This window comes from Cyanistes caeruleus, chromosome 34, assembly GCF_971803275.1.
Source record: "Cyanistes caeruleus chromosome 34, bCyaCae1.hap1.1, whole genome shotgun sequence".
Taxonomy (NCBI): domain Eukaryota; kingdom Metazoa; phylum Chordata; class Aves; order Passeriformes; family Paridae; genus Cyanistes; species Cyanistes caeruleus.
In genome coordinates this window covers 1,609,228-1,636,463 of record NC_141735.1, presented here as the reverse complement: position 1 = coordinate 1,636,463, position 27,236 = coordinate 1,609,228, and the positions used below count along the sequence as shown (strand labels likewise).

The 27,236-nt window shown below is 61.3% G+C and overlaps 3 protein-coding genes across 6 annotated transcripts; 1 reads left to right on the top strand and 2 right to left on the bottom strand.

Annotated features, from left to right (window-relative positions):
• Positions 1-847: 847 nt before the first annotated feature.
• RELA (RELA proto-oncogene, NF-kB subunit) lies at positions 848-9,503 on the bottom strand. Its single transcript, XM_086870908.1, has 11 exons — positions 9,275-9,503; positions 8,904-8,954; positions 8,644-8,792; positions 7,707-7,855; positions 7,120-7,211; positions 6,464-6,592; positions 5,491-5,595; positions 4,532-4,744; positions 2,318-2,398; positions 1,633-1,719; positions 848-1,388 (listed from the first exon to the last, which is right to left on the bottom strand). Exons 1-11 carry the CDS (start codon positions 9,501-9,503, stop codon positions 883-885), a joined length of 1,791 nt encoding a protein of 596 aa, XP_086727034.1. The 3' UTR covers positions 848-882.
• Positions 9,478-25,481, top strand: KAT5 (lysine acetyltransferase 5). 4 transcript variants are annotated; one of them, XM_086870910.1, is made up of 14 exons: positions 9,478-9,557; positions 9,708-9,774; positions 10,200-10,268; positions 10,579-10,715; positions 12,164-12,367; positions 13,942-14,022; positions 14,895-14,969; positions 17,100-17,348; positions 19,421-19,510; positions 19,592-19,732; positions 20,762-20,855; positions 22,577-22,736; positions 23,234-23,315; positions 25,089-25,481. In XM_086870910.1, the coding sequence occupies exons 1-14, from the start codon at positions 9,549-9,551 to the stop codon at positions 25,221-25,223; spliced, it is 1,593 nt and encodes a 530-aa protein (XP_086727036.1). In that variant the 5' UTR covers positions 9,478-9,548; the 3' UTR covers positions 25,224-25,481. The 4 variants fall into 4 exon arrangements, with proteins under 4 accessions (XP_086727036.1, XP_086727037.1, XP_086727038.1 ...); XM_086870911.1 differs by lacking the exon at positions 25,089-25,481 and adding an exon at positions 23,967-24,063; XM_086870912.1 differs by lacking the exon at positions 25,089-25,481 and adding an exon at positions 23,765-23,833.
• RNASEH2C (ribonuclease H2 subunit C) lies at positions 25,282-26,985 on the bottom strand. Its single transcript, XM_086870914.1, has 4 exons — positions 26,762-26,985; positions 26,388-26,518; positions 26,163-26,282; positions 25,282-25,627 (listed from the first exon to the last, which is right to left on the bottom strand). Exons 1-4 carry the CDS (start codon positions 26,895-26,897, stop codon positions 25,580-25,582), a joined length of 435 nt encoding a protein of 144 aa, XP_086727040.1. The 5' UTR covers positions 26,898-26,985; the 3' UTR covers positions 25,282-25,579.
• Between the last annotated feature and the right edge of the window lie 251 nt (positions 26,986-27,236).

The window sequence follows — 27,236 nt, the reverse complement described above, 5'->3', positions numbered from 1 at the left end:
GGCTTCTAGCGACCCCCAGTAGGCACTTGGCGTCCTCCCAGTAACCCCCAGTGACCCCCAGTGACCCCCAGTGACCCCCAGTAACCGTACAGAGCTCCCAGTGACCCCCCAGTAACCCCCAGTGACCCCCAGTGACCCCCAGTAACCGTACAGAGCTCCCAGTAACCCCCAGTGACCCCCAGTAACCGTACAGAGCTCCCAGTAACCCCCAGTGACCCCCAGTAACCGTACAGAGCTCCCAGTAACCGTACAGAGCTCCCAGTAACCCCCAGTGACTCCCAGTAACCCCCAGTAACTGCAGAGAACTCCCAGTAGCTCCCAGTAAGCCCCAGCACCCCCTACAAACCTCTCAATGCCCCCCAGTAGCCCCTAAAAACCCTCCCAGTAACTCCCAGTAACCTCTAAAAGTCTCCCAGTGATTCTCAGTAAAGCCTAAAACCCTCCCAGTGACTCCCAGTAACCTCTAAAAGCCTCCCAGTAACTCCCAGTAACCTCTAAAAGCCTCCCAGTGACTCCCAGTAAGACCCAGTAGCCCTCAGATGCCTCCCAGTAACCCCTGAAAGCCTCCCAGTGACTCCCAGTAAAGCCCAAAAGTGTCCCAGTAACCTCTAAATGACTCCCAGTGACTCCCAGTAAAGCCCAGAACCCTCCCAGTGACCCCTGAACACCTCCCAGTGACTCCCAGAAACCCCTAAATGACTCCCAGTGACTCCCAGTAACCCCTAAACACCTCCCAGTAACTCCCAGTAACCCCTAAACACCTCCCAGTAACTCCCAGTATAGCCCAAAACCCTCCCAGTGCCTTCCAGTAGCCCCCAACCCCTCCCAGTAGCCCCCAGCGCCCCCCCCCGCCGCCCCCCAGTCCGTCCCAGTCCGTCCCAGTCAGGACGAGGGGAACTGGCTGAGGAAGGCGCTGAAGTCCAGCTCCCCCAGGGAGGGCAGCGAATCCTCGGGACCCCCCCCCAGCCCCCCCAGCCCCCCCAGCTCGGGGGTCCCCCCCAGCTCGGCCCCCAGCCCCATTTCGGGGGTCCCCCCCGGGGGCTGGCTCTGCACCAGGCGGGCGATGGCCTCGGGGTACGACATCAGCATGGGGGGACCCCCGAAATCCGGGGGGGGCAGCTCGGGAACCCCCTCCCCAAAATCCGGGGGGGGCTCGGGGGGGTCCAGCAGGCGCTGAACCTCGGAGGCATTGATGGTGTCCAGGGGGGGGAACGGGGGGTCCCCCAAAATAGCCCCAAAATCCAACGGGGGGGCCGCGCTGCCCCCCCCGATTTGGGGGGACCCCTCCTCAAATTGCAGCTGCAGCAGCGCCTCGGCCAAAGGCTCCGGTTCCGGGGGGGCCGGACCCCCCAAAAGCCCCCCCGGCCCCCCGAAAGAGAAGGAAGGAGCTGGGGGAGGGGGGAAAGGGGTGAGGGAGGGGCTTGACCCCACCGATTCCCCCCCATTTTCCCCCCAAAATTGCCCCCCAACCCCATTTCCCCCTCCCCATTTCCCTCCCCACCCCCCATTTCCCCCCCCCCCCAGTTTTCCCCCCTCTCCCCACGCCCCCCAAAATCCCCCCCAAACTCCCCCTTTGCCCCCAGCCCAGTTCCTCCCAGTTCCTCCCAGTTCCTCCCAGTTTCCCCCACTCACCCCCACTGGGGGGGTTCTGGGGGGCCGGGGGGGGTCTCGAGGGCACCGCGATGCGCCGGGGGGGCCGTGACTCGGTGGATGCCGGAGCTGGGGGGGGCGGAAAAAATGGGGGGGGTCCCACTGTCAGGGACCCCCCCCAAAGGGACCCCAAATCCCCTCTGGACCCTCCCACCCCCAAGGACCCCAAATGACCCCCTCGGGACCCCAAAATCCCCCCCCAATACCCCCCAAGGGACCCCCATTTCCCCCTCTGAACCTCCCCCAGACCCCAAAACTTCCTCAGAGACCCCCAAGGACCCCAAATCCCCCCCAGTAACCCCCCCAGGACCCCCAGTTCCTTCTCTAGAACCCCCCCAGGGACCCCAAACCCTCCCGGGGTTCCCCAAATCCCCCCTCTAGGGCACCCCAGACCCCCCCAGGTACCCCAAATCCCCCCTCCAGACCCCTCCCAGGACCCCCACAGCCCCCCAGTCTCCCCCAGGGACCCCCAGTTCCCCCCATGGACCCCCAATTTCCCCTCCAAGACCCTCAGGGACCCCAAACCCTCCCAGGATCCCCCAAATCTCCCCCAGGGACCCCCAATTTCCCCTCCAGACCCCTCAGGGACCCCAAATCCTCCCTCCAGACCCTTCCCAGGACCCCCAGTGCCCCCCAGTTCCCCCCAATTTCCCCCCCAAGCCCCCACCGGGCAGGGGGCTGCGCTGGACGAAGGAGCGGAAGGTTTCCCGCGTCCGCTTGCGCTTCTCCTCGATGCACTGCAGGTCCCCTGCACCAGTAACACCAGTAACACCAGTTAGCTCCCAGTTAGCTCCCAGTTAGCTCCCAGTTAGCTCCCAGTTACCGCCGTCACCTCCTTGAGACCCCCGGAGATCCCCCCCAGTGACCTCCCAGTCACAACCAGTAACACCAGTTCTCTGTCAGTGACACACAACGACCCCCCAGTGACACCAGTGACCCCCCAGTGACACCAGTGACACCAGTGACCTCCCAGTGACACCAGTGACCTCCCAGTGACACCAGTGACCTCCCAGTAATGCCCAGTGACCCCCCAGTGACACCAGTGACCCCCCAGTGACACCAGTGACCTCCCAGTAATGCCCAGTGACCCCCCAGTAATGCCCAGTGACCTCCCAGTGACACCAGTGACCTCCCAGTAATGCCCAGTGACCCTCCTGTCACCTCCCAGTGACCTCCCAGTGACCCCCCTGTCACCTCCCAGTGACCCCCAGTGACCCTCCTGTCACCTCCCAGTGACCTCCCAGTCACAACCAGTAACACCAGTTCTCTGTCAGTGACACACAACAACCCCCCCAGTGACACCAGTGACCCCCCAGTGACACCAGTGACCCCCCAGTGACACCAGTGACCTCCCAGTAATGCCCAGTGACCCCCCTGTCACCTCTCAGTGACCCCCAGTGACCCCAGGAGACCCCACAGTGTCCCAGGGTGACAATAAGGACCCCAAAAATAACCCAGAAGTGAGACCTGGGATGTCCCAACGGGACCCCAGATCCCCCAAACCCACCCCAGGGACCCCAAAAGTGCCCCGAGCCCCCTCCCCAAGCCCACCCTGGTGGGGCAGGGACAGGAAATCAACAGGAACTGCAGCTCCAGGGACACGGGAATAACCCAAAATCCCCCAGGAATGTCCCAAAATCCCCCGGGAATGTCCCAACAGCATCCCAGAGCCCCCAGACCCACCCCAGGGACCCCAAAATTGCCCCCCAGCCCCCTCCCCAAGCCCACCCTGGCGGGGCAGGAACAGGAAATCCATGGGAACTGCAGCTCCAGGGACACAAGAATGTCCCAAAATCCCCTGGGAATGTCCCAAAGAGACCCCAGATCCCCCCAACCCACCCCAGGGACCCCAGAAGTGCCCCCAGCCCCCTCCCCAAGCCCACCATGGTGGGGCAGGGACAGGAAATCAACAGGAACTGCAGCTCCAGGGACACGGGAATGTCCCAACGGGATCTGGGATTGTCCCAGCGGGACCCCAGAGCCCCCCAACCCACCCCAGGGACCCCAAAATTGCCCCCCAGCCCCCTCCCCAAGCCCACCCTGGTGGGGCAGGGACAGGAAATCAACGGGAACTGAAGTTCCAGGGGACACAAGAATGTCCCAAAATCCCCTGGGAATGTCCCAAAGAGACCCCAGAGCCCCCCAACCCACCCCAGGGACCCCAGAAGTGCCCCCAGCCCCCTCCCCAAGCCCACCCTGGTGGGGCAGGGACAGGAAATCAACGGGAACTGCAGTTCCAGGGGACACAAGAATGTCCCAAAATCCCCCGGGAATGTCCCAAAATCCCTCGGGAATGTCCCAACAGCATCCCAGAGCCCCCAGACCCACCCCAGAGACCCCAGAAGTGCCCTGAGCCACCTCCCCAAGCCCATCCTGGTGGGGCAGGGACAGGAAATCAACAGGAACTGCAGTTCCAGGGACTCAGGAATGTCCCAAAGGGACTCAGGAATGTCCCAACGGGATCTGGGATTGCTCCAAAGGGATCCCAGAGCCCCCCAACCCACCCCAGGGACCCCAGAAGTGCCCTGAGCCCCCTCCCCAAGCCCACCCTGGTGGGGCAGGGACAGGAAATCAACGGGAACTGCAGTTCCAGGGACCCAGGAATGTCCCAACGGGATCTGGGATTGTCCCAGCGGGACCCCAGAGCCCCCCAACCCACCCCAGGGACCCCAAAATTGCCCCCCAGCCCCCTCCCCAAGCCCACCCTGGTGGGGCAGGGACAGGAAATCAACGGGAACTGAAGTTCCAGGGGACACAAGAATGTCCCAAAATCCCCTGGGAATGTCCCAAAATCCCCCGGGAATGTCCCAAAGAGACCCCAGAGCCCCCAGACCCACCCCAGGGACCCCAGAAGTGCCCTGAGCCCCCTCCCCAAGCCCACCCTGGTGGGGCAGGTATCTGAAGTCCACCGGGGCGCTGCGCTGCCGGTCCGAGGGCCGCTGCAGCTCCATGCGGACGGTGACCGGGGCGCGCAGCGCGGGGTCCCGGAAGGGCGGCGTGCGGAACACGATGGCGACCTGGCGGTGAACGTCGGCCTGCGCGAACGAGCCCTTGGCCTCCCAACCCTCGGCCGAGAAACGAACCTCGATGTCCTCTGGGGGGACACGGAGAGGGGTTGGGGGGCACGGAGAGGGGGTGGGGGGATTGGGGGGTGGGATTGGGGGATTGGGGGGTGGGATTGGAGGGTGGGGGACGGGGATTGGGGGATGGGATGTCCCCAGTTTGGGGTGTCCCCAGGGTTTGGGGTTTGGGGTGTCCCCAGGGTTTGGGGTGTCCCCGGTTTGGGGTGTCCCCAGGGTTTGGGGTTTGGGGTGTCCCCAGGGTTTGGGGTGTCCCCAGGGTTTGGGGTGTACCAGTTTGGGATGTCCCCAGTTTGGGGTTTGGGGTGTCCCCAGGGTTTGGGGTGTCCCCAGGGTTTGGGGTTTGGGGTGTCCCCAGGGTTTGGGGTGTCCCCGGTTTGGGGTGTCCCCAGTTTGGGGTTTGGGGTGTCCCCAGGGTTTGGGGTGTCCCCAGGGTTTGGGGTGTCCCCAGGGTTTGGGGTTTGGGGTGTCCCCAGGGTTTGGGGTGTCCCCGGTTTGGGGTGTCCCCAGGGTTTGGGGTTTGGGGTGTCCCCAGGGTTTGGGGTGTACCCAGTTTGGGGTTTGGGGTGTCCCCAGGGTTTGGGGTTTGGGGTGTCCCCAGGGTTTGGGGTGTCCCAGTTTGGGGTGTCCCCCAGGGGTGTCCCCAGGGTTTGGGGTGTCCCCAGGGTTTGGGGTGTCCCCGGTTTGGGGTGTCCCCAGGGTTTGGGGTGTCCCCAGTTTGGGGTGTCCCCGGGGTTTGGGGTTTGGGGTGTCCCCGCACCTTTCTGGACCTTGTCACACAGCAGGAAGATCTCGTCCCCGCCCCGGCAGCTCCCGGAGTTGCGATTGACGCGGCAGATGCGCAGCTCGGCCGTGCTGGGGGCACCTGGGGACAGCGGGGGACACAGGGAGTCCCACAGGTGTCCCCAGATGGTCCCAGGTATCCCCAGGTGTTCCCAGGTGTCTTCAGGTGTTCCCAGGTGTCTCCAGGTGTTCCCAGGTATCCCCGGGTGTCCCCAGCTATTCCCAGGTGTCCCCAGGTGTTCCCAGGTGTCCCCAGGTGTTCCCAGGTATCCCCAGGTGTCCCCAGCTATTCCCAGGTGTCTCCAGGTGTTCCCAGGTGTCTCCAGGTGTTCCCAGGTATCCCCGGGTGTCCCCAGGTGTCCCCAGGTGGTCCCAGGTATCCCCGGGTGTCCCCAGCTATTCCCAGGTGTCCCCAGGTGTTCCCAGGTGTCCCCTGGTATTCCCAGGTGTCTCCAAGTATCCCCAGGTGTCCCCAGGTGTCCCCAGGTGTTCCCAAGTGTCCCCTGGTATTCCCAGGTATCCCCAGGTGTCCCCAGGTGTTCCCTGATATTCCCAGGTGTCTCCAGGTATCCTCAGGTGTTCCCAGGTGGTCCCAGGTGTTCCCAGGTGTCCCCAGGTATTCCCAGGTGTCCCCAGGTGTTCCCAGGTATCCCCAGGTGTTCCCAGGTGGTCCCAGGTATCCCCAGGTGTCCCCAGGTATCCCCAGGTATTCCCAGGTGTCCCCAGGTGTCCCCAGATGTCCCCAGGTATCCCCAGATATCCCCAGGTGTCCCCAGGTGTTTCCAGGTGTTCCCAGGTATCCCCAGGTGTTCCCAGGTATCCCCAGGTGTCCCCTGGTAGTCCCCTGGTAGTCCCCTGGTAGTCCCCAGGTGTCCCCAGGTGTCCCCAGGTGTCCCCAGGTATCCCCAGGTGTCCCCTGGTATTCCCAGGTGTCCCCAGGTGTCACTCACGGTTGTCGTAGATGGGCTGGGACAGGACGGGGGGGAGGGGCCGCAGCCCCCCCGGGCCCCTCACCCACACCTGGAAGCAGAGCCTGACCGCGGCCAGGTCGTACTCGCCCCCGCGCTGCTCGGCCGGCACTGCCCAGTACAGACCAGTACAAACCAGTATGGACCAGCACAGACCCAGCCAAACCAGTACAAACCAGAATGGACCAGCACCGGGCCATCCAAACCAGTACAAACCGGTATGGACCAGCACCGGGCCATCCAAACCAGTACAAACCAGTGACAGCCCCGGGAACCCCCCAGCGACACCCCCAGGTCACCCCGTGCTGCTCTCCCAGTGCTGCCCAGTACAGACCAGTATAGCCCAGTACATGCCAGTGATGCCTCCAGCAGCCCCAGGACCAGCCCCCAGTGCTCTCCCAGTAACTCCCAGTGCCCACCAGTCCCCTCCCAGTAACTCCCAGTGCCCTCCAGTCCCTCCCAGTAACTCCCAGTGCCTCCAGTCCCCTCCCAGTAACTCCCAGTGCCCTCCAGTCCCTCCCAATGCTTTCCCAGTACCTCCCAGTCCCCTCCCAGTCCCCTCCCAGTCCCTCCCCATGCCCTCCAGTGCTTCCCAGTCCCTCCCAGTCCCTCCCAGTCCCTCCCAGTGCTCCCAGTACCGTTGAAGGGGTTGTTATTGGTGCGGATCCGCTCGGCCACCGCTGCCTCCAGCTCCCGCTTCTTCACGCACTGAATGCCCAAATTCTGGAAACTGAGCCCAAAATTGGGGGGTCAGGGGTCAACCTGGATTTTGGGATCCCCCCCTGGACACCCCAGGGCAGGGACCTCAAATTTTGGGGGTTCCCAGAAGTGCTGGGAGGGTCCCAGATTTTGGGAGTCCTCCCCCCTTTTTTGGGTGATCCCACCCGCCCTGCAGGGGGTTCCCCAATATTTCGGGAAATACCATCTTCACCAGAGGGGGTTCCCCAACACTATGGGTGATCCCACCTGCACTTTTTGGGGGGCCCCCCCTCCTTTGGATGGGTCCCCCCCATATTTTGGGTGATCCCACCTGTCCTGCAGGGGCCTCCCCAATATTTCGGGAGATACCACCTTCACCAGAGGGGGTTCCCCAACACTATGGGTGATCCCACCCGCAGTTTGTTTCGGGGGGGGGGGTTTCCTCCAGTTTCGGGTGCTCCCACCTGCCCCGTGGGGGTGTCCCAGCCATTTTGGGGGTGTCCCCGATTTGGGGAGGGGGTCCCACCTGTGGATGCTGCGCTCGGGGCACAGCTCGGCCTCGTAGAAGCCATCCTTGCAGTCCTTGCCCACCAGCTCGTGGGGGTGGGGGCGGTGGGGGGGGTCCTTGGTCACCAGCGACACCCGCACCCGCCCCGGGCCCCGGTAGTTGTTCACCTGGTGGGGACAGCCACTGGTTTGTACTGGTTTGTACTGGTTTGTACTGGTTTGTACTGGTTCATACTGGGAGGCTCACGGCAATGCCGGGATGGGTCTGGGGGAGGTGGGCGCTGAACCCCCCCGGGATGGGGGCTCAGGGAGGGTCACAGGTGGTTACTGGTCTATACTGGTTTAAACTGGGATGCACTGGGACACTCATGTGGATGATGGGGGGGGTCTTGGGGGACACTGGGGAGCACTGGGAGGGCTCAGGAGGGTCCCAGGCCATTACTGGTCTATACTGGTCCATACTGGGACACTCATGTGGATGATGGGGGGGGTCTTGGGGGATACTGGGGAGCGCTGGAAGGGCTCAGGGAGGGTCCCAGGCCGTTACTGGTCTATACTGGTTTATACTGGTTTATACTGGGACACTCACACGGATGGTGGGGTGGGTCTTGGTGGTCTCGGTGCTGTGCTCCCCAGGGATGGGGGCACTGGGGGGGGCTCAGGGAGGGTCCCAGGCCATTACTGGTTTATACTGGTGGTCTATACTAGTCTATATTGGTTTATACTGGTCTATATTGGTTTATACTGGTTTATACTGGGACACTCACACGGATGGTGGGGTGGGTCTTGGTGGTCTCGGTGCTGTGCTCCCCAGGGATGGGGGCACTGGGGGGGGGCTCAAGGAGGGTCCCAGGCCATTACTGGTTTATACTGGTGGTCTATACTGGTCTATACCAGTTTATACGGGTCTGTACTGGTTTATACTGGTCTATACTGGTTTATACTGGGACACTCACGCGGATGGTGGGGTGGGTCTTGGTGGTCTCGGTGCTGTGCTCCCCGGGGATGCTCCCGGCCGAGCGCCCCTCGCACTTGTAGCGGAACCTCATCCCGCGCTGCTTGGGCTGCTCCAGGATCTCCACGTACGGCGCTGCCCCCCCCGCCTCTGGGGGGGCACGGGGGGGGCGGGTCCCGTCAGAGCCCCCCCCGACCCCAACAATCCCCTCCAACCCCCCCAGACCCGCGGGGACCCCCCCAGGGACCCCCGGCCACTCACCCTGAGCACCCCAGTTCTGCAGGAGGAAGGGCAGAAGATCCGGGGGGGTCACTGGGGGGGACAACGGGGGGCGCGTTAATGGGGGGGGGGTCACATCGAGGGGAGGGGGCGTTTTAAGGGGAGGGGTCGCGTTAACGGGGGTCTCTTTAAGGGGGGTGTCACAATAAAAGGGGGGGTCCCTTTGGGGGGGGTCGCTTTAAGGGAGGGGTCTCCCCCCAAACCCCTCCAAGGAGCCGCCCCCCCCCTTTAAACACGCCCCCCCTTAAAGGGCCCTCACCCCCCCGCTCACCCCCCGCCGTCACCCGGGGCGGAACAGCACCGGGGGAGCCCCCCCGGCCCAAAACAAGCGCGGGGAGGGGTTCGACACTCACCCTCCTCCATGGCGGGGGTCCCGGGGGGTCCCGGGGGATCCCGGGGGGTCACGGGGGGCGCGGGAAAGGCGGGGGGGGGGGGCCCCGCTCGCGCCGCCGCTCGCGGAAGCGCCGCGGCCCCACGTGACCGCGGCTGCCGGGAAGGTCCCGCCCCCCACGGGCGCTCCCCGCCAACCGGGGGCGGGGCCCCCACCGGGGAGGGGCAGCGGCGGAAGGGGCGTGGCCGCATCCCGGAAGCGCGTCTGGCCGGCCGGAAGCGAAGGCCGGGAGGAGAATGGCGGAGGTGGGCAGCGGGCGGGGGGGGGCAGCGCGGAGAGGGCTCGGGGAACCTCCCGAGGGGTTCCGGGAGCCTCCGGAAGGGTTTGGGGACCCCCCGAACCCCCCGCGGGGGTTTTGGGGCCCCCCCGGCCCTGACGAGGCCCCGCCCCCGCAGGGGGAGGTGTCCGAGGGCTGCCGCCTGCCCGTGCTGCGCCGTAACCAGGACAACGAGGATGAGTGGCGTGAGTGGGGCGGGGCTTAGCGCGGGGAGAGCCAATCAGGGCAGAGGGGCGGGGCTGCGGAGGGGGCGGGGGCTACGAGAAAGGGCGGGAACCGGGGTGGGAGGGGCGGGGCCTGGTGAAGGGAATGGGGCGGGGCTGTGAGGGGGCGGGGCTTGCGCTGGAGGCGGGGCTTAAGGAGGGGCGGGGCTTGGACCCAGGGGTGTCCGGGGGTCCCAAGGGGGTGTCGGGGGTGGGGGGGGGTCTGGGGGTCTCCCCAGAGGATTTGGGGACATGGGGGGAGGGGACATGAGGGGGGACATGGGGAGGGGGGGTTTGGGGCACAGCCCAGGCTGAGGGGGAGCTCCCTGGGGGGAATTCGGGGGTCCTTGGGTGGGTTTTGGGGGTCTCCAGAAGGGGGTGGTGACCCCCCCTCACCCTTGTCCCAGCACTGGCCGAGATCCTGAGCGTGAAGGACATCAGCGGGAGGAAGCTGTTCTATGTCCACTACATCGACTGTGAGTGGGGACACGGGGGGACACGGGGGGGACACGGGGACAACCCCCCTGGGGTCCCCAAGGCCGGGCTGGGGGCACAGGGAGGGGTTTTGGGGGGGGCCAGCACCTCGCTGTCACCCCCGGGGTGTCCCCACAGCGTCCCCAAGAACAGGGTGGGGACACGGCCAGGCCGCAGGGGGTCACGAGGGGTCACGGGTGGACGTCGGGGTGTCGTTGTCACCCTGTGTGTCCCCAGGGCTGGGCTGGGGACACGGGGGGGGGCTGTGGGGGCAGCCCAGGGGTGCCATCGTGTGTCCCCCGCTGTCCCCAGTCAACAAACGCCTGGACGAGTGGGTGACCCACGACCGGCTGGACCTCAAGAGGGTCCAGGTGCCCCGAAAAGAGGCCAAGACCCCCACCAAGAACGGCCTGCCCGGCTCCCGGCCCGGATCCCCCGACAGGGACCCGGTGAGGGGACACTGGGGACACAGGGGACGCGGGAGCGGGGCAGGGGACATGGGAGGGACACAGGGACGGCCACCAGGGACATGGGAAGGACACTGGGGACACAGGAGGGGGACACTGGGGACACAGGAGGAGGACACGGGACACAGGAGGGACACTGGGGATACAGGACAGCACACTGGGGACACAGGAGGGACACTGGGGATACAGGAGGGGGACACTGGGGACACAGGAGGGACACTGGGGATACAGGAGGAGGACAGGGGACACAGGAGGGGACACTGGGGGGACAGGGGACACTGGGGAAAAGGGGATTTGGGGTGTCAGGGGGAGACAGGTGACAAGAAACACCAGGAGGACGGGTGACACGGAGGGGACAGCGAGATGGGCCCAGGGGACATCGTGGGGACAGGAGAGCAGGCGAGGCTGAGGAGGGGACAGAGGGCAGGGGGTGGCCCTGGGGGTGGGACAGGGGACACAGCTGAGGGACAGCGAGGGGCGGAGTTTGGGGACACCAGGTGCAGGTGACAGGGCGAGGGTTGGGGACAGCCTTGGGGACAGAGCAGGGCCAGCGCTGAGGGGACACAGAGGACAGGGGCCACACACCAGGCTGGGGACAGGGGACACTTGGAGCCCTTGGGGACAGACCTGGGGTCCCCAAACCCCCTCGGGGGCAGGGACATCCCTGGGGACACCTGGGGACACCCTTGGGGGGTGGTGACACCCAGACCTAAGGGACAAACCCAGGACCCCCCAACACCCACCCAGGGCCACCCCGGACCCTTGGGGACATCCCCGGCCCTTTTAAGGGACCCTGGGGACACTTCCAACCCCTTTGAGGGACCTTGGGGACACCCTTGACCCCCTTGGGGACACCTGTGACTCCTTTAGGGGACCTTGGGGCATCCCCAGTCCCTCTCTGGGGACCTCGGGGCCGTCCTCAACACCTTGGGGACATCCCCAGCCCCTCTACGGGGAGCTTGGGGACATCTCTGACCCCTTGGGGACATCTCTGACCCCTTGGGGACATCCCTGACTGCTCTCCGGGACCCTGAGACATTTCCAACCCCTTTAAGGGACCTTGGGGACATCCCTGACCCTTCAGGGGGCACCTTGGGGACATCCCTGACCCCTTGAAGCCACCCTGGGGACATCCCTGACCCTTCAGGGCACCCTGGGGACATCCCTGACCCCTTGAAGCCACCCTGGGGACATCCCTGACCCTTCAGGGGCACCTTGGGGACATCCCTGACCTGTCAGGGCATCCTCGGGACATCCCTGGCCCCTCGAGGCCACCCCCAACCCCTTTAGGCCACCGCTGTCCCCAGGGAGGGGACCCGGGGGGTGACGGGAGGGACCCCCAGCCGCGGTGGCTTTGTCACCGCGTCCCCTCCGTGTCCCCTCCGCGTCCCCCTCCCCCCCCTAAACGCCTCCTCTTCCTCCCGGCGCAGAGGAAGAGCCTGGAGCTGGCGCTGCCGGTGGCCCCCGCCAGCGGGAAGAGTTTGCCAGGGCCACCGGGGCCACCGGGGCCACCGGCGGGGCCACCAGGGCCAGCGGGGCCAGCGGGGCCAGCGGGGCCGGGGCCCATCACGCTCCGCTTTCACCTGCCCAAGGAGAGCGAGGCCGAGCCCCCCCCGGGCCCCCAGCGCCCCACGGTAACCCCCGGGTCCCCAGATGTCCCCAACTGGCCCCAGAGATGGCCCCAGATGTCCCCAACTGGCCCCAGATGTCCCCAGCTGGCCCCAGATGTCCCCAGAGATGGCCCCAAAAGCAGCCCCAGAAATGGCCCCTGGCAGGTCCCGGTTTGGCCCCAAGGGGGTTTTGTCACCTGTGGTGTCCCCAGGGGTCCCTGTCCCCAGGGGTCCCTGTCACCCTGTCCCCATCCCTGTCCCCATCCCTGTCCCCAGGGGGTCACTGTCACCCTGTCCCCATCCCTGTCCCCATCCCTGTCCCCATCCCTGTCCACAGGGGGTCCCCAGCACTGTCCCTGTCCCCAAGGGTCACTGTCCCAAGGGTGTCACCCTGTCCCCATCCCTGTCCCCAGGGGTCCCTGTCACCCTGTCCCCATCCCTGTCCCCAGGGGTCCCTGTCACCCTGTCCCCATCCCTGTCCCCATCCCTGTCCCCATCCCTGTCCCCATCCCTGTCCCCAGGGGTTCGCTGTCCCCTGTGGATCATTGTCACCACAGTGTCCCTGTCCCCAGGGGTCCCTGTCACTGGTGGGTTCCTGTCCCCAGGGGGTCCCCACCACTGTCCCTGTCCCCATCCCTGTCCCCATCCCTGTCCCCACAGCCAGGTGTCCCCTGAGCCTTCCCTTCCTAGGGCCTACTGGGAGCACTGGGGGGCACTGGGGGGCACTGGGGGGATACTGGGAGCACTGGGGGGGCACTGGGGGGGTACTGGGGGGGGTACTGGGGGGTACTGGGAGCACTGGGGGGGCACTGGGGGGCACTGGGGGGTACTGGGAGCACTGGGGGGCACTGGGAGCACTGGGGGGCACTGGGGGGTACTGGGAGCACTGGGGGGTACTGGGAGCACTGGGGGGCACTGGGGGGTACTGGGAGCACTGGGGGGGTACTGGGGGGATACTGGGAGCACTGGGAAGGGACAACAAAGCCTCCCACCACTCCCAATTGCCCCCCAGCAGCAGGGATGGGATGACTGGGATGAACTGGGATGAACTGGGATGGACTGGGATGAGCTGGGATAAACTGGGATGGACTGGGATGGACTGGGATGAACTGGGATGGACTGGGATGAACTGGTTTGAACTGGGATGGACTGGGATGGACTGGGATGGACTGGGATGGACTGGGATGAGCTGGGATGAACTGGGATGAACTGAACTGGGATGGACTGGGATGAACTGGGATGAACTGGGATGGACTGGGATGAGCTGGGATAAACTGGGATGGACTGGGATGGACTGGGATGGACTGGAATGGACTGGGATGAACTGGGATGAACTGGTTTGAACTGGGATGGACTGGGATGAGCTGGGATGAACTGGGATGAACTGGGATGAACTGAACTGGGATGGACTGGAATGGACTGGGATGAACTGGGATGAACTGGGATGGACTGGAATGGACTGGAATGGACTGGACTGGACTGGGATGGACTGGACTGGGATGGACTGGAATGAACTGGTTTGAACTGGGATGGATGAACTGTGATGGACTGGAATGGACTGGTTTGAACTGGTTTGAACTGGTTGGAACTGTCCCCAGAAGCGGAAGGTCGAGGTGGTGTCACCGGCCACGCCCGTCCCCACCCCCAGCGAGACCTCGCAGGCGTCCGTGTTCCCCCAGGTGAGCCCAGTAACACCAGTATGGACCAGTATGGACCAGTATGGACCAGTATGGACCAGTAACACCAGTATGGACCAGTAACACACCAGTATGGACCAGTAACACACCAGCAGCACACCAGTATAGACCAGTAATGGACCAGTAACACACCAGTATGGACCAGTAACGGACCAATATGGACCAGAAACACATCAGTATGGACCAGTAACGGACCAGTAACACCAGTAACACCAGTATGGACCAGTAACACACCAGTATGGACCAGTATGGACCAGTAACACACCAGTAACACACCAGTAACACCAGTATGGACCAGTAACACACCAGTATGGACCAGTAACACACCAGTATGGACCAGTAACACACCAGTAACACACCAGTATGGACCAGTAACACCAGTATAGACCAGTAACACACCAGCATGGACCAGTAACACACCAGTAACACACCAGTATGGACCAGTAACACACCAGCAGCACACCAGTATGGACCAGTAACACACCAGTATGGACCAGTAACACACCAGTATGGACCAGTAACACACCAGTAACGCACCGGGGACTTGGGGGTGTCTGGGTGGTTTTTCGGGTGTTTTGGGGTGATTCTGGGGTGGTTTGGGGTGATTTTGGGGTATTTTGGTGCGGTTTCGGGGTGATTTTGGGGTGTTTTGGGATGATTTTGAGGTGTTTTGGGATGATTTTGGGGGGATTTGAGGTGTTTTGGGATGATTTTGGGGTGTTCTGGGATGATTTTGGGGTGTTTTGAGGTGTTTTGGGCTGATTTTGGGGTGTTTTGAGGTGTTTTGGGATGATTTTGGGGTGTTTCGGTGCGGTTTTGGGGCGTTCCGGGCTCTGACCCCTCTCTCTCCCCAGAACGGCTCAGCGCGCCGGGCGGTGGCGGCTCAGCCGGGCCGGAAGAGGAAATCGGCGTGTCTGGGGACAGACGAGGTGGGGACACCCAGGGGACATCGGGGACACCCAGGGGACACCCAGGGGACATCGGGGACACCCAGGGGACACCCAGGGGACACCCAGGGGACAAAAATGAGGAAAAACAGAGGAAAACCAGACAAAAACCACCTAAAAATGGGGAAAAACTGAGCAAAAGCTGACAAAAATCACCTAAAAATGGGGAAAAACAAATCAGGAATGACCAAAAACCACCTAAAAATGGGGAAACCAAATCAGGAATGGACAAAAACCACCTAAAAATGGGGAAAAGCAGAGCAAAACCAGACAAAAACCACCTACAAACGGGGAAACCAAATCAGGAATGGACAAAAACCACCTAAAAATGGGGAAAAACAAAGCAAAAACAGACAAAAATCACCTGAAAATGGGGAAAAAAATCAGGAATGGACAAAAACCACGTAAAAACGGGGAGAAGCAAAGCAAAACCAGACAAAAACCACCTAAAAATGGGGAAACCAAATCAGGAATGACCAAAAACCACCTAAAAATGGGGAAAAGCAGAGCAAAAAGAGACAAAAACCACCTAAAAATGGGGATACCAAATCAGGAATGGACAAAAATCACCTAAAAATGGGGAAACCAAATCAGGAATGGACAGAAAACACCTAAAAATGGGGAAAAACAAAGCAAGAACAGACAAAAACCACCTAAAAATGGGGAAAAAAATCAGGAATGGACAAAAACCACGTAAAAACGGGGAGAAGCAAAGCAAAACCAGACAAAAACCACCTAAAAATGGGGAAACCAAATCAGGAATGACCAAAAACCACCTAAAAATGGGGAAAAGCAGAGCAAAAAGAGACAAAAATCACCTGAAAATGGGGAAAAACCGAGCAAAAAGAGACAAAAACCACCTAAAAATGGGGAAAAACAGAGGAAAACCAGACAAAAATCAACTAAAAATGGGGAAAAACAGAGCAAAAAGAGACAAAAACCACCTAAAAATGGGGAAACCAAATCAGGAATGGACAAAAATCACCTAAAAATGGGGAAAAACAAAGCAAGAACAGACAAAAACCACCTAAAAATGGGGAAAAACCGAGCAAAAGCTGACAAAAACCACCTAAAAATGGGGAAAAACAAAGCAAGAACAGACAAAAATCACCTAAAAATGGGGAAACCAAATCAGGAATGGACAAAAACCACCTAAAAATGGGGAAAAGCAGAGCAAAACCAGACAAAAACCACCTAAAAATGGGGAAACCAAATCAGGAATGACCAAAAACCACCTAAAAATGGGGAAAAACCGAGCAAAAAGAGACAAAAATCACCTAAAAATGGGGAAAAACCGAGCAAAAGCTGACAAAAACCACCTAAAAATGGGGAAAAACAAAGCAAGAACAGACAAAAACCACCTAAAAATGGGGAAACCAAATCAGGAATGACCAAAAATCACCTAAAAATGGGGAAACCAAATCAGGAATGGACAGAAAACACCTAAAAATGGGGAAAAACAAAGCAAGAACAGACAAAAACCACCTAAAAACGGGGAAACCAAATCAGGAATGGACAAAAACCACCTAAAAATGGGGAAAAACAAAGCAAAAACAGACAAAAATCACCTGAAAATGGGGAAAAAAATCAGGAATGGACAAAAACCACGTAAAAACGGGGAGAAGCAAAGCAAAACCAGACAAAAACCACCTAAAAATGGGGAAACCAAATCAGGAATGACCAAAAACCACCTAAAAATGGGGAAAAACCGAGCAAAAAGAGACAAAAATCACCTAAAAATGGGGAAAAACCGAGCAAAAGCTGACAAAAACCACCTAAAAATGGGGAAAAACAAAGCAAGAACAGACAAAAACCACCTAAAAATGGGGAAACCAAATCAGGAATGGACAAAAACCACCTAAAAATGGGGAAACCAAATCAGGAATGGACAAAAACCACCTAAAAACGGGGAAAAACAAAGCAAAAACAGACAAAAATCACCTAAAAATGGGGAAACCAAATCAGGAATGACCAAAAATCACCTAAAAATGGGGGAAAACCGAGCAAAACCAGACAAAAACCCCCTGAAAACGGGGAGAGGGCGGGTGCGGAGGGTCCGAAGCGCCGCCGGCCGGAGGCCAAGGCCGGCCCTGAGCGCGCTGTCCCCGGCAGGACTCGCAGGACTCGTCGGACGGAGCCCCCTCGGCGCCCAGGATGACCGGGAGCCTGGTGTCGGACCGGAGCCACGACGACATCGTCACCAGGATGAAAAACATCGAGTGCATCGAGCTGGGCCGGCACCGCCTCAAGCCCTGGTACTTCTCTCCGTACCCGCAGGAGCTGACGGGGCTGCCCGTGCTCTACCTGTGCGAGTTCTGCCTCAAGTACGGGCACAGCCTGCGCTGCCTGCAGAGACACCTGGTACGGGAGCGGGGGGCTTCGGGGGGTTTGGGGGAGGTTTGGGGGGGGTTTGGGGGGTTTCAAGGGGATTTGAGGGGGTTTGGGGGAGATTTGAGGGGGTTTGGGGGGGGTTTGGGGGGTTTCAAGGGGATTTTGGGGGAGATTTGGGGGGGTTTCAAGGGGATTTGGGGGGAGTTTGAGGGGATTTCGGGGGGTTGGGGGAGATTTTGGGGGGGTTTGGGGGAATTTGGGGGGGTTTGGGGGAGATTTGAGAGGGTTTGGGGGGGTTTGGGGGGGGTTTGGGGGGATTTCAGGGGATTTGGGGGGCTTTGGGGGGGTTTGGGGGAATTTGGGGGGTGTTTGGGGGAGATTTGAGGGGGTTTGGGGGGTTTCAAGGGGATTTGGGGGAGTTTGAGGGGATTTCGGGGGGGTTTAGGGGGGTTTGGGGGAATTTGGGGGGGGTTTGGGGGAGATTTGAGGGGGTTTGGGGGGTTTCAAGGAGATTTGGGGGGGTTTCAAGGGGATTTCGGGGGGGTTTGAGGGGATTTTGGGGGGTTTGGGGGGGTTTGAGGAGATTTCGGGGGTGTTTGGGGGGGTTTGAGGAGATTTCGGGGGGGTTCGGGGGGTTTCAAGGGGATTTGGGGGAGATTTGGGGGGGTTTGGGGGAGATTTGGGGGGGTTTGGGGGAGGTTCTAGGGGATTTGGAGGAGTTTGTGGGGATTTCGGGGGGGTTGGGGGGGTTTGAGGAGATTTTGGGGGGGTTTGGGGGAGGTTCGAGGGGGTTTGGGGGGGTTTGGGGGAGATTTGGGGGGGTTTGAGGGGATTTGGGGGGGGTTTGGGGGAGATTTCGGGGGGGTTTGGGGGGTTTGGGAGGGATTTGGGGGGGTTGGGGGGGTTTCAAGGGCATTTGGGGGGTTTGGGGGAGATTTCGGGGGGGGTTGGGGGAGATTTCGGGGGGGGTTGGGGGGGTTTGGGGGAGATTTCGGGGGGTTTGGGGGAGTTTGAGGGGATTTCGGGGAGATTTGGGGGAGATTTCGGGGGGTTTGGGGGGGTTTGAGGGGATTTCGGGGGGGTTTGGGGGAGATTTGGGGGATCTGGCAGAGATTCATGGAGATTTGGGGGGGATTTAGAGAAGTTTTGGGGGAGTTTCATGGGGACTTGGAGGAGTTTTGGCAGGATTTGGGGAGTTTTGGAGGGATCTGGGGGCATTTGAGTGAGTTTCAAGGGGATTTGGGGGAGTTTTGAAGGGATTTGAGGGGGTTTAGATGAGATTTGGGGGAGTTTTGGGGGGATCTGGGGGCATTTGGGGGAGTTTTGAGGGGATTTGGGGAGCCAGGGCAAGGCTGTACCAGGGAATCCCTGATTTGGGTCATCCCCAAGGAGATTTGGGGGATCCCCAGGAAGATTTGGGAATCCTCAAACCCCCCAATTTTTACCCCTTTGGCCTCCTCACTCCCCAAAGCCCCAAATTTCCCCCCAAAGCTCCAAATTCCCACTCCCTCCTCACTTTTTCTCCCCAATTTCCCTTTCCCACCCCCCAATCTCCCCCTCTTCCCTCCCCATTTTCACCCCCAAAAAAACCCCCAAAAAACCCCCAAACCCCCCAAAAAACCCCCTAAAAAAACCCCAAAAAAAACCCCAAAAAACCAAAAAAAACCCCAAAAAATAAAAAAAAAACACCCCAAAAAACCCCCAAAAAAACCCCAAAACCCCCACAAAAACCCCCCAAAAAATAAAAAAAATCCAAAAAAAACCCCCAAAAAACCCAAAAAACCCCCCAAAAAACCCCCAAAACCCCCCCAAAAAAACCCCAAAAAATCAAAAAAAACCCAAAAAAAAACCCAAAAAAACCCCAAAAACCCCCCCAAAAAACCCCAAAAAAACCCCAAAACCCCTCCCAAAAAAACCCAAAAAATCCAAAAAAATCCCCAAAAAACCCCAAACCCCCCCCAAAAAACCCCCTAAAAAAACCCAAAAAAATCCCAAAAACCCAAAAAAAAACCCCAAAAAAACCAAAAACCCCCCAAAAAACCCCTAAAAAATAAAAAAAAACCCCAAAAAACCCCAAAACCTCCCAAAAATCCCCTCCCCAGACCAAATGTGACCTCCGGCACCCCCCTGGGAACGAGATTTATCGCAAGGGCACCATTTCCTTCTTCGAGATCGACGGCCGCAAGAACAAGGTGAGAGTTGGGGGGTGGTCCCGGGGGGGATTTTCCCCCCATCCCAACATTCCCGGAGTCATTCCCGGCATCTTTTCCCAGAGTTATTCCCAGAATCTCTGCCTCCTGGCCAAGTGTTTCCTGGACCACAAGACCCTTTACTACGACACCGACCCCTTCCTCTTCTACGTCATGACCGAGTACGACTGCAAAGGTTTCCACATCGTGGGCTACTTCTCCAAGGTGGGGGGTCTGGGGGGGATTTCGGGGGATTTGGGGGGGATTTGGGGCGGATTTGGGGCTGTTTGGAGGGGATTTGGGGACGTTTTGGGGGGGATTTGGGGGATTTGGGGACGTTTTGGGGGGGATTTGGGGTGTTTCGGGGGGATTTGGGGGATTTGGGGACATTTTGGGGGGATTTGGGGCTGTTTGGGGGGATTTGGGGCTGTTTGGGGGGGATTTGGGGCAATTTTGGGGGGGATTTGGGGTGTTAGGGGGGATTTGGGGCTGTTTGGGGGGGATTTGGGGCCGTTTTGGGGGGGATTTAGGGGGGATTTGGGGGATTTGGGGCTGTTTGGGGGGGATTTGGGGCAATTTTGGGGGGATTTGGGGTGTTTGGGGGGATTTGGGGTGTTTGGGGAGGGGATTTAGGGCCTTTTTGGGGGGATTTGGGGTGTTTGGGGGGATTTGGGGTGTCTGGGGGGGATTTGGATAAGTTTTGGGGGGGATTTGGGGTGTTTGGGGGGGATTTGGGGGGATTTCGGGGGATTTGGGGCTGTTTGGGGGGATTTTGGGTCGCTTTGGGGGGGATTTGGGGACGTTTTGGAGGGTATTTGGGGTGTTTGGGGGGATTTGGGGCTCTTTCGGGGGGGTTTTGGGGGGTTCCAGAGGGATTTTTGAGGTGCTAATCCTGGCGGGTTTGGGGATCCTGGGATTATCCTGGGGGGGGTTTTGGGGTGATCCCGGGGAGTTTCTGGGATCCAATCCTGGGGAGCTTTTGGGTGCGATCACAGGGGTTTTGGGGTGGTCCCAGGGATTTTTTGGTGGTCCCAGGGGTTTTTGGGTGGTCCCAGGGTTTTTGGGGTGGTCCCAGGGGTTTTGGGGTGGTCCCAGGGGATTTGGGGTGGTCCCAGGGGTTTTGGGTTGGTCCCAGGGGTTTTGGGGTGGTCCCAGGGGTTTTTGGGTGGTCCCAGGGTTTTTTGGGGTGGTCCCAGGGGTTTTGGGGTGGTCCCAGGGGTTTTTTGGGATCCAATCCCGGGGGATTCCCTGCAGGAGAAGGAGTCGACCGAGGATTACAACGTCGCCTGCATCCTGACCCTGCCCCCGTACCAGCGCCGGGGCTACGGCAAACTGCTCATCGAGTTCAGTCAGTGACCCCAAATCCTGCTGGGACCCCAAATCCTGACAGGGACCCCAAACCCTGCTGGGACCCCAAATCCTGACAGGACCCCAAACCCTGCTGGGACCCCAAATCCTGCTGGGACCCCAAACCCTGACAGTGACCCCAAACCCTGACAGGACCCCAAACCCTGACAGGGACCCCAAATCCTGCTGGGACCCCAAACCCTGCCGGGACCCCAAACCCTGACAGGGACCCCAAATCCTGCTGGGACCCCAAACCCTGCCGGGACCCCAAACCCTGCTGGGACCCCAAACCCTGACAGTGACCCCAAACCCTGACAGTGACCCCAAACCCTGACAGGGACCCCAAACCCTGACAGTGACCCCAAACCCTGACAGGGACCCCAAACCCTGACAGTGACCCCAAACCCTGACAGGGACCCCAAACCCTGACAGTGACCCCAAATCCTGCTGGGACCCCAAACCCTGCTGGGACCCCAAACCCTGACAGGGACCCCAAACCCTGACAGTGACCCCAAATCCTGCTGGGACCCCAAACCCTGACAGTGACCCCAAACCCTGACAGTGACCCCAAACCCTGACAGGGACCCCAAACCCTGACAGTGACCCCAAACCCTGACAGGGACCCCAAACCCTGACAGGGACCCCAAACCCTGACAGTGACCCCAAATCCTGCTGGGACCCCAAACCCTGCTGGGACCCCAAACCCTGACAGGGACCCCAAACCCTGACAGTGACCCCAAATCCTGCTGGGACCCCAAACCCTGCCGGGACCCCAAACCCTGACAGGGACCCCAAATCCTGCTGGGACCCCAAACCCTGACAGGGACCCCAAACCCTGACAGTGACCCCAAACCCTGCCGGGACCCCAAACCCTGCTGGGACCCCAAACCCTGACAGTGACCCCAAATCCTGCTGGGACCCCAAACCCTGCTGGGACCCCAAACCCTGACAGTGACCCCAAACCCTGCCGGGACCCCAAAAATCGACTGGGAAGGCTTTAAATACCTGGGGGAGGTGGAAATAACCCCAGGGGACGCCTCCAAAGCCTCAGGGACCTGTCCCACCTGTCACTCACCTGTCTCACCTGTGTCCCCCATCCCTGTGTCCCCCCTGTCCCCGCTGTCCTCCTGTCCTCACCTGTCCCTCCCCTGTCCCCATGTCCCTGTGTCCCCCTGTCCCCTGTCCCTCCCCTGTCCCCCGTCCCTCCCCTGTCCCCCTGTCCCTCACCTGTCCCCCTGTCCCTCACCTGTCCCCTGTCCCCCATCCCTCACCTGTCCCCCGTCCCTCCCCTGTCCCCCGTCCCTCACCTGTCCCCCGTCCCTCCCCTGTCCCCTGTCCCCTGTCCCTCCCCTGTCCCCTGTCCCCTGTCCCTCAGCTGTCCCCTGTCCCCCTGTCCCCTGTCCCCTGTCCCTCAGCTGTCCCCTGTCCCCTGTCCCCCGTCCCTCAGCTGTCCCCTGTCCCTCAGCTGTCCCCTGTCCCCTGTCCCCCATCCCTCACCTGTCCCCTGTCCCCTGTCCCCTGTCCCTCACCTGTCCCCTGTCCCTCAGCTGTCCCCTGTCCCTCAGCTGTCCCCTGTCCCCTGTCCCTCAGCTGTCCCCTGTCCCCCGTCCCCCGTCCCTCAGCTGTCCCCTGTCCCCATGTCCCCCATCCCTCACCTGTCCCCTGTCCCCCGTCCCTCAGCTGTCCCCCGTCCCTCAGCTGTCCCCTGTGGTGTCCCCGCAGGTTACGAGCTGTCCAAGGTGGAGGGGAAGACGGGCACCCCCGAGAAGCCGCTGTCGGACCTGGGGCTGCTGTCGTACCGCAGTTACTGGTCCCAGACCATCCTGGAGATCCTCATGGGGCTCAAGGCCGAGGCCGGCGAGCGGCCCCAGATCACCATCAAGTGAGACACGCCCCCTTCCCGTCAGGACACGCCCCTTTGCGGGCCACGCTCCATTGTCTGAGGCTCCGCCCCTTCCCGAAGCCCCGCCCACCATAAATCAACACCCGATGTCAGCGGCTTTACCCGAACCTGATGGAAGCCACGCCCCCCTTAGGCCACACCCCCTCAGAAAGCCACACCCACCACACCCATGTCCAAGGTTGGGGGTGGGCCATGCCCCCATCAAAGTTAACCACGCCCACACTGCCAAGGCTCCGCCCCCTCAGCGCTTCAGCATTGGGGGGCTCTGGGGGTGTCGGGGGGCTCTGAGGGGGTTCAGGGGGTGTTTTGGGGATTTTCAGGGGGCTCTGGGGGGTTTTGGGTATTTGGGGGTCTCTGGGGGGGTTTTGGGTATTTTGGGGGTTCTCTGGGTGGGGTTTTGGGGGGGGCTCTGGGGGGTTTTGGGTATTTGGGGGGCTCTGGGGGTGCAGCCCCCCCTCATTTCCCCCCTCCCCCAGCGAGATCAGCGAGATCACCAGCATCAAGAAGGAGGACGTGATCTCCACCCTGCAGTACCTGAACCTCATCAACTACTACAAGGTGGGTCTGCACACCTGGGGGGGTCCTGCACACACCTGGGGGGGTCCTGGACACACCTGGGGGGTCCCACACACACCTGGGGGGTCCCACACACACCTGGGGGAGTCCTATACACACCTGGGGGGGTCCTGGACACACCTGGGGGGGTCCTGGACACACCTGGGGGAGTCCTGCACACCTGGGGGACTCCTGGACACACCTGGGGGAGTCCTGGACATACCTGGGGGAGAACTGGACACACCTGGGGGAGTCCTATACACACCTGGGGGGGTCCCACACAAACCTGGGGGGTCCCACACACACCTGGGTGTCCCTGCACACACCTGGGGGAGTCCGGCACACCTGGGGGGGGATGGAAATATCTCTGTGTGTCCCCCTTTACACACCTGGGTGTCACACACACAGCACTCACCTGTGCACACCTGACACACCTGTGCACACCTGTACAGGGTCAGTACACCCTGACACACCTGACACACCTGTGCAGGGTCAGTACACCCTAACACACCTGTGCACACCTGTACAGGGTCAGTACACCCTGACACACCTGACACACCTGTGCAGGGTCAGTACACCCTAACACACCTGTGCACACCTGTGCAGGGTCAGTACACCCTGACACACCTGACACACCTGTGCACACCTGTGCAGGGTCAGTACATCCTGACACACCTGTGCACACCTGTGCAGGGTCAGTACACCCTGACACACCTGACACACCTGTGCAGGGTCAGTACATCCTGACACACCTGTGCACACCTGTGCAGGGTCAGTACACCCTGACACACCTGTGCACACCCTGACACACCTGTGCAGGGTCAGTACACCCTGACACACCTGTGCACACCCTGACACACCTGTGCAGGGTCAGTACACCCTGACACACCTGTGCACACCTGTGCAGGGTCAGTACACCCTGACACACCTGACACACCTGTGCAGGGTCAGTACACCCTGACACACCTGTGCAGGGTCAGTACATCCTGACACACCTGACACACCTGTGCAGGATCAGTACACCCTGACACACCTGACACACCTGTGCACACCTGTGCAGGGTCAGTACACCCTGACACACCTGACACACCTGTGCAGGGTCAGTACACCCTGACACACCTGTGCACACCCTGACACACCTGTGCACACCTGTGCAGGGTCAGTACACCCTGACACACCTGTGCACACCTGTGCAGGGTCAGTACATCCTGACACACCTGTGCACACCTGTGCAGGGTCAGTACACCCTGACACACCTGTGCACACCCTGACACACCTGTGCAGGGTCAGTACACCCTGACACACCTGTGCACACCTGTGCAGGGTCAGTACACCCTGACACACCTGACACACCTGTGCAGGGTCAGTACACCCTGACACACCTGTGCAGGGTCAGTACATCCTGACACACCTGACACACCTGTGCAGGATCAGTACACCCTGACACACCTGACACACCTGTGCACACCTGTGCAGGGTCAGTACACCCTGACACACCTGACACACCTGTGCAGGGTCAGTACACCCTGACACACCTGTGCACACCCTGACACACCTGTGCACACCTGTGCAGGGTCAGTACACCCTGACACACCTGACACACCTGTGCATGGTCAGTACACCCTGACACACCTGTGCACACCCTGACACACCTGTGCAGGGTCAGTACACCCTGACACACCTGTGCACACCTGTGCAGGGTCAGTACACCCTGACACACCTGTGCAGGGTCAGTACACCCTGACACACCTGACACACCTGTGCACACCTGTGCAGGGTCAGTACATCCTGACGCTCTCCGAGGACATCGTGGAGGGCCACGAGCGGGCGATGCTCAAGCGGCTCCTGCGCATCGACGCCAAGTGCCTGCACTTCACCCCCAAGGACTGGAGCAAGCGGGGCAAGTGGTGAGGCCACACCCCGCCAGGCCACGCCCCCTCATTAAACACCACCTGGCCCCGCCCACACCTGCCGCTGCAAACGCTTTATTGAACAGAAGAGGGGGTGCTGTCAGACCCCACCCACAGTGGGAGTGGCTTCGTTTTGTGGGCGTGGCTTTGAAGCCCCGCCCATATTGGGCGTGGTTTTGTTGTGGGCAGAGCCTGCTGAGAACAGGTTGGTGTTTTAATAAAAAGGGGTGGGGCTTCCATAGACTCCACCCACACTGGGCAGGGTTTAAGGCACATCAGTTCTAATGGGCCCCGCCCCTTGGGTGTGGTAGGATTTGTTAATGAGGTGGGTGTGGCTCATCCCGTGGGCGTGGTCTGTCATGGCTCCGCCTCCTCATCGCTGTCCTCGGTCACGGGGGCGTGGAGCTGGGGGAGGGGTGGGGTGAGCTTAGGGACCCCCCACCCACAGCCCCAGGTCCTGAGACCCCCAAATGTGACCCCAGACCCCCAAATTGACCCAGGACCCCCCAAATGTGACCCCAGACCCTCCAAATGTGACCCCAAACCCCCAAATGTGACCCCAAACCCCCAAATGTGACCCCGCGACCCCCCAAATGTGACCCCAAACCCCCAAATGTGACCCCAGACCCTCCAAATGTGACCCTAGACCCCCAAATTGACCCAGGACCCCCCAAATGTGACCCTGGGACCCCCCAAATGTGACCCTAGACCCCCAAATTGACCCAGGACCCCCCAAATGTGACCCTGGGACCCCCCAAATGTGACCCCAAACCCCCAAATGTGACCCAGGACCCCCCAAATGTGACCCCAAACCCCCAAATGTGACCCTGGGACCCCCCAAATGTGACCCCACTTCCTCCAGTGTGACCCCAGATGTGCCCCAGCCCCCCCAGATGTGCCCCAGCCCCCCCAGATGTGCCCCAAACCCCCCCAGACTCACGGCCTGGGCGAGGGGTCCCCAGTGCAGGGCCCGGGCCAGGCCCCGGCCGGGGGCGGGGGCGGTGTCAGCCCCCCAGTCTGTGATGGCCCCGAACGACCCCGTCACCGTCACCCAGCCGGCCTGGGGGGGCAGGGGGGAAACGGGGCTGAGACACCCCAAGAAGGGGAAAATGAGGGGGGGGGTCTCTGCCCCTCTGAGGGGGTTTTAGGGGGTCTCTGCTCTCACCTGGGGGTCCCCCGGCTCGCCCAGGGGGGGCTCTCCCGGTGCCCCCCCCTGCAGCACGGCCCCGGTGTAGCCGGGGGGCAGCGGCAGCTCCCGGCCCCCCAAGCGGCGCCCCCGGAACGAGGCCCAGAGCTCTGGGGGGGGAGCAAAGGGAGGCGGGCTGGGACCCCCACACCTGCCTGGGACCCCCCAAAACCCCCCAAACCCATCGCGCCCCCATCGCCACAGCCCCCCAGTGACCCGCGGACCCCCTCCCCGAGCTCCCCAAGAGCCCCCAACCCCAAAATCCCTCCCAAACCCAATCCCGCCCCCCCCCCCAAATGCAGCATCTCCCTCAGGATCGCCCCCAAGCCCCGCCCCCCTCCCCCGTCCCTCACCGCCGCCGGGGCCGGGCCGGGCCCGCAGGAAGGCGGCCACGGGCGCGGGCCCGTCGTGCTGGACGCGGCAGGGCAGGAGCTGAGCCAGGAGCGGCTCCGGAGCGGCCCCGGGGGGAACCCGGACCCGCACCGCCATCACTGCGGGAGGGTGGAGGGCAAGCAGGAAGTGACGTCATGAGGCGCCGGAAGCGGCATGGAGGCATCCATGGAGGGAATGAACATGGCGGCGCCCATGGGGAGGAAAGATGGCGGCACCGTACGGAAGTGGCGCAATGAATGATGGGAGATGTAGTTCGGGAGCGGGGGGCTTTCTGCGACACCCCCACCCCCCCCCCCCCAGAGCTCCCGGGACACCCCGAACCCTCTGGGACCCCCCCAGGCACCCAGAGACCCCCACCCCTCCCTTCCCGGTCATGCGGGACCCCCGGAGCCCCCCGCGACCCCCCTCAGACAGAGCCGGACACGGATTTTGCGC

What these genes read in the sequence shown, in the direction of transcription:
- RELA (XM_086870908.1), bottom strand. Translation starts at nt 9,503, where the DNA reads ATGCGGCCACGCCCCTTCCGCCGCTGCCCCTCCCCGGTGGGGGCCCCG. An exon ending in CCAGCGCAGCCCCCTGCCCG is followed by an intron (nt 1,720 to 2,317) that starts GTGGGGGCTTGG and finishes CGCCCCCCCCAG; the next exon opens with CTCCGGCATCCACCGAGTCA. An exon ending in CCAGAACCCCCCCAGTGGGG is followed by an intron (nt 1,389 to 1,632) that starts GTGAGTGGGGGA and finishes CCCCTCCCCCAG; the next exon opens with CTCCTTCCTTCTCTTTCGGG.
- KAT5 (XM_086870910.1), top strand. An exon ending in TCGTGGGCTACTTCTCCAAG is followed by an intron (nt 19,733 to 20,761) that starts GTGGGGGGTCTG and finishes GATTCCCTGCAG; the next exon opens with GAGAAGGAGTCGACCGAGGA. An exon ending in CAAACTGCTCATCGAGTTCA is followed by an intron (nt 20,856 to 22,576) that starts GTCAGTGACCCC and finishes GTGTCCCCGCAG; the next exon opens with GTTACGAGCTGTCCAAGGTG.
- RNASEH2C (XM_086870914.1), bottom strand. Translation starts at nt 26,897, where the DNA reads ATGGCGGTGCGGGTCCGGGTTCCCCCCGGGGCCGCTCCGGAGCCGCTC. An exon ending in CCGGCCCGGCCCCGGCGGCG is followed by an intron (nt 26,519 to 26,761) that starts GTGAGGGACGGG and finishes CTCCCCCCCCAG; the next exon opens with AGCTCTGGGCCTCGTTCCGG. An exon ending in GGGGACCCCTCGCCCAGGCC is followed by an intron (nt 25,628 to 26,162) that starts GTGAGTCTGGGG and finishes CCCCTCCCCCAG; the next exon opens with CTCCACGCCCCCGTGACCGA.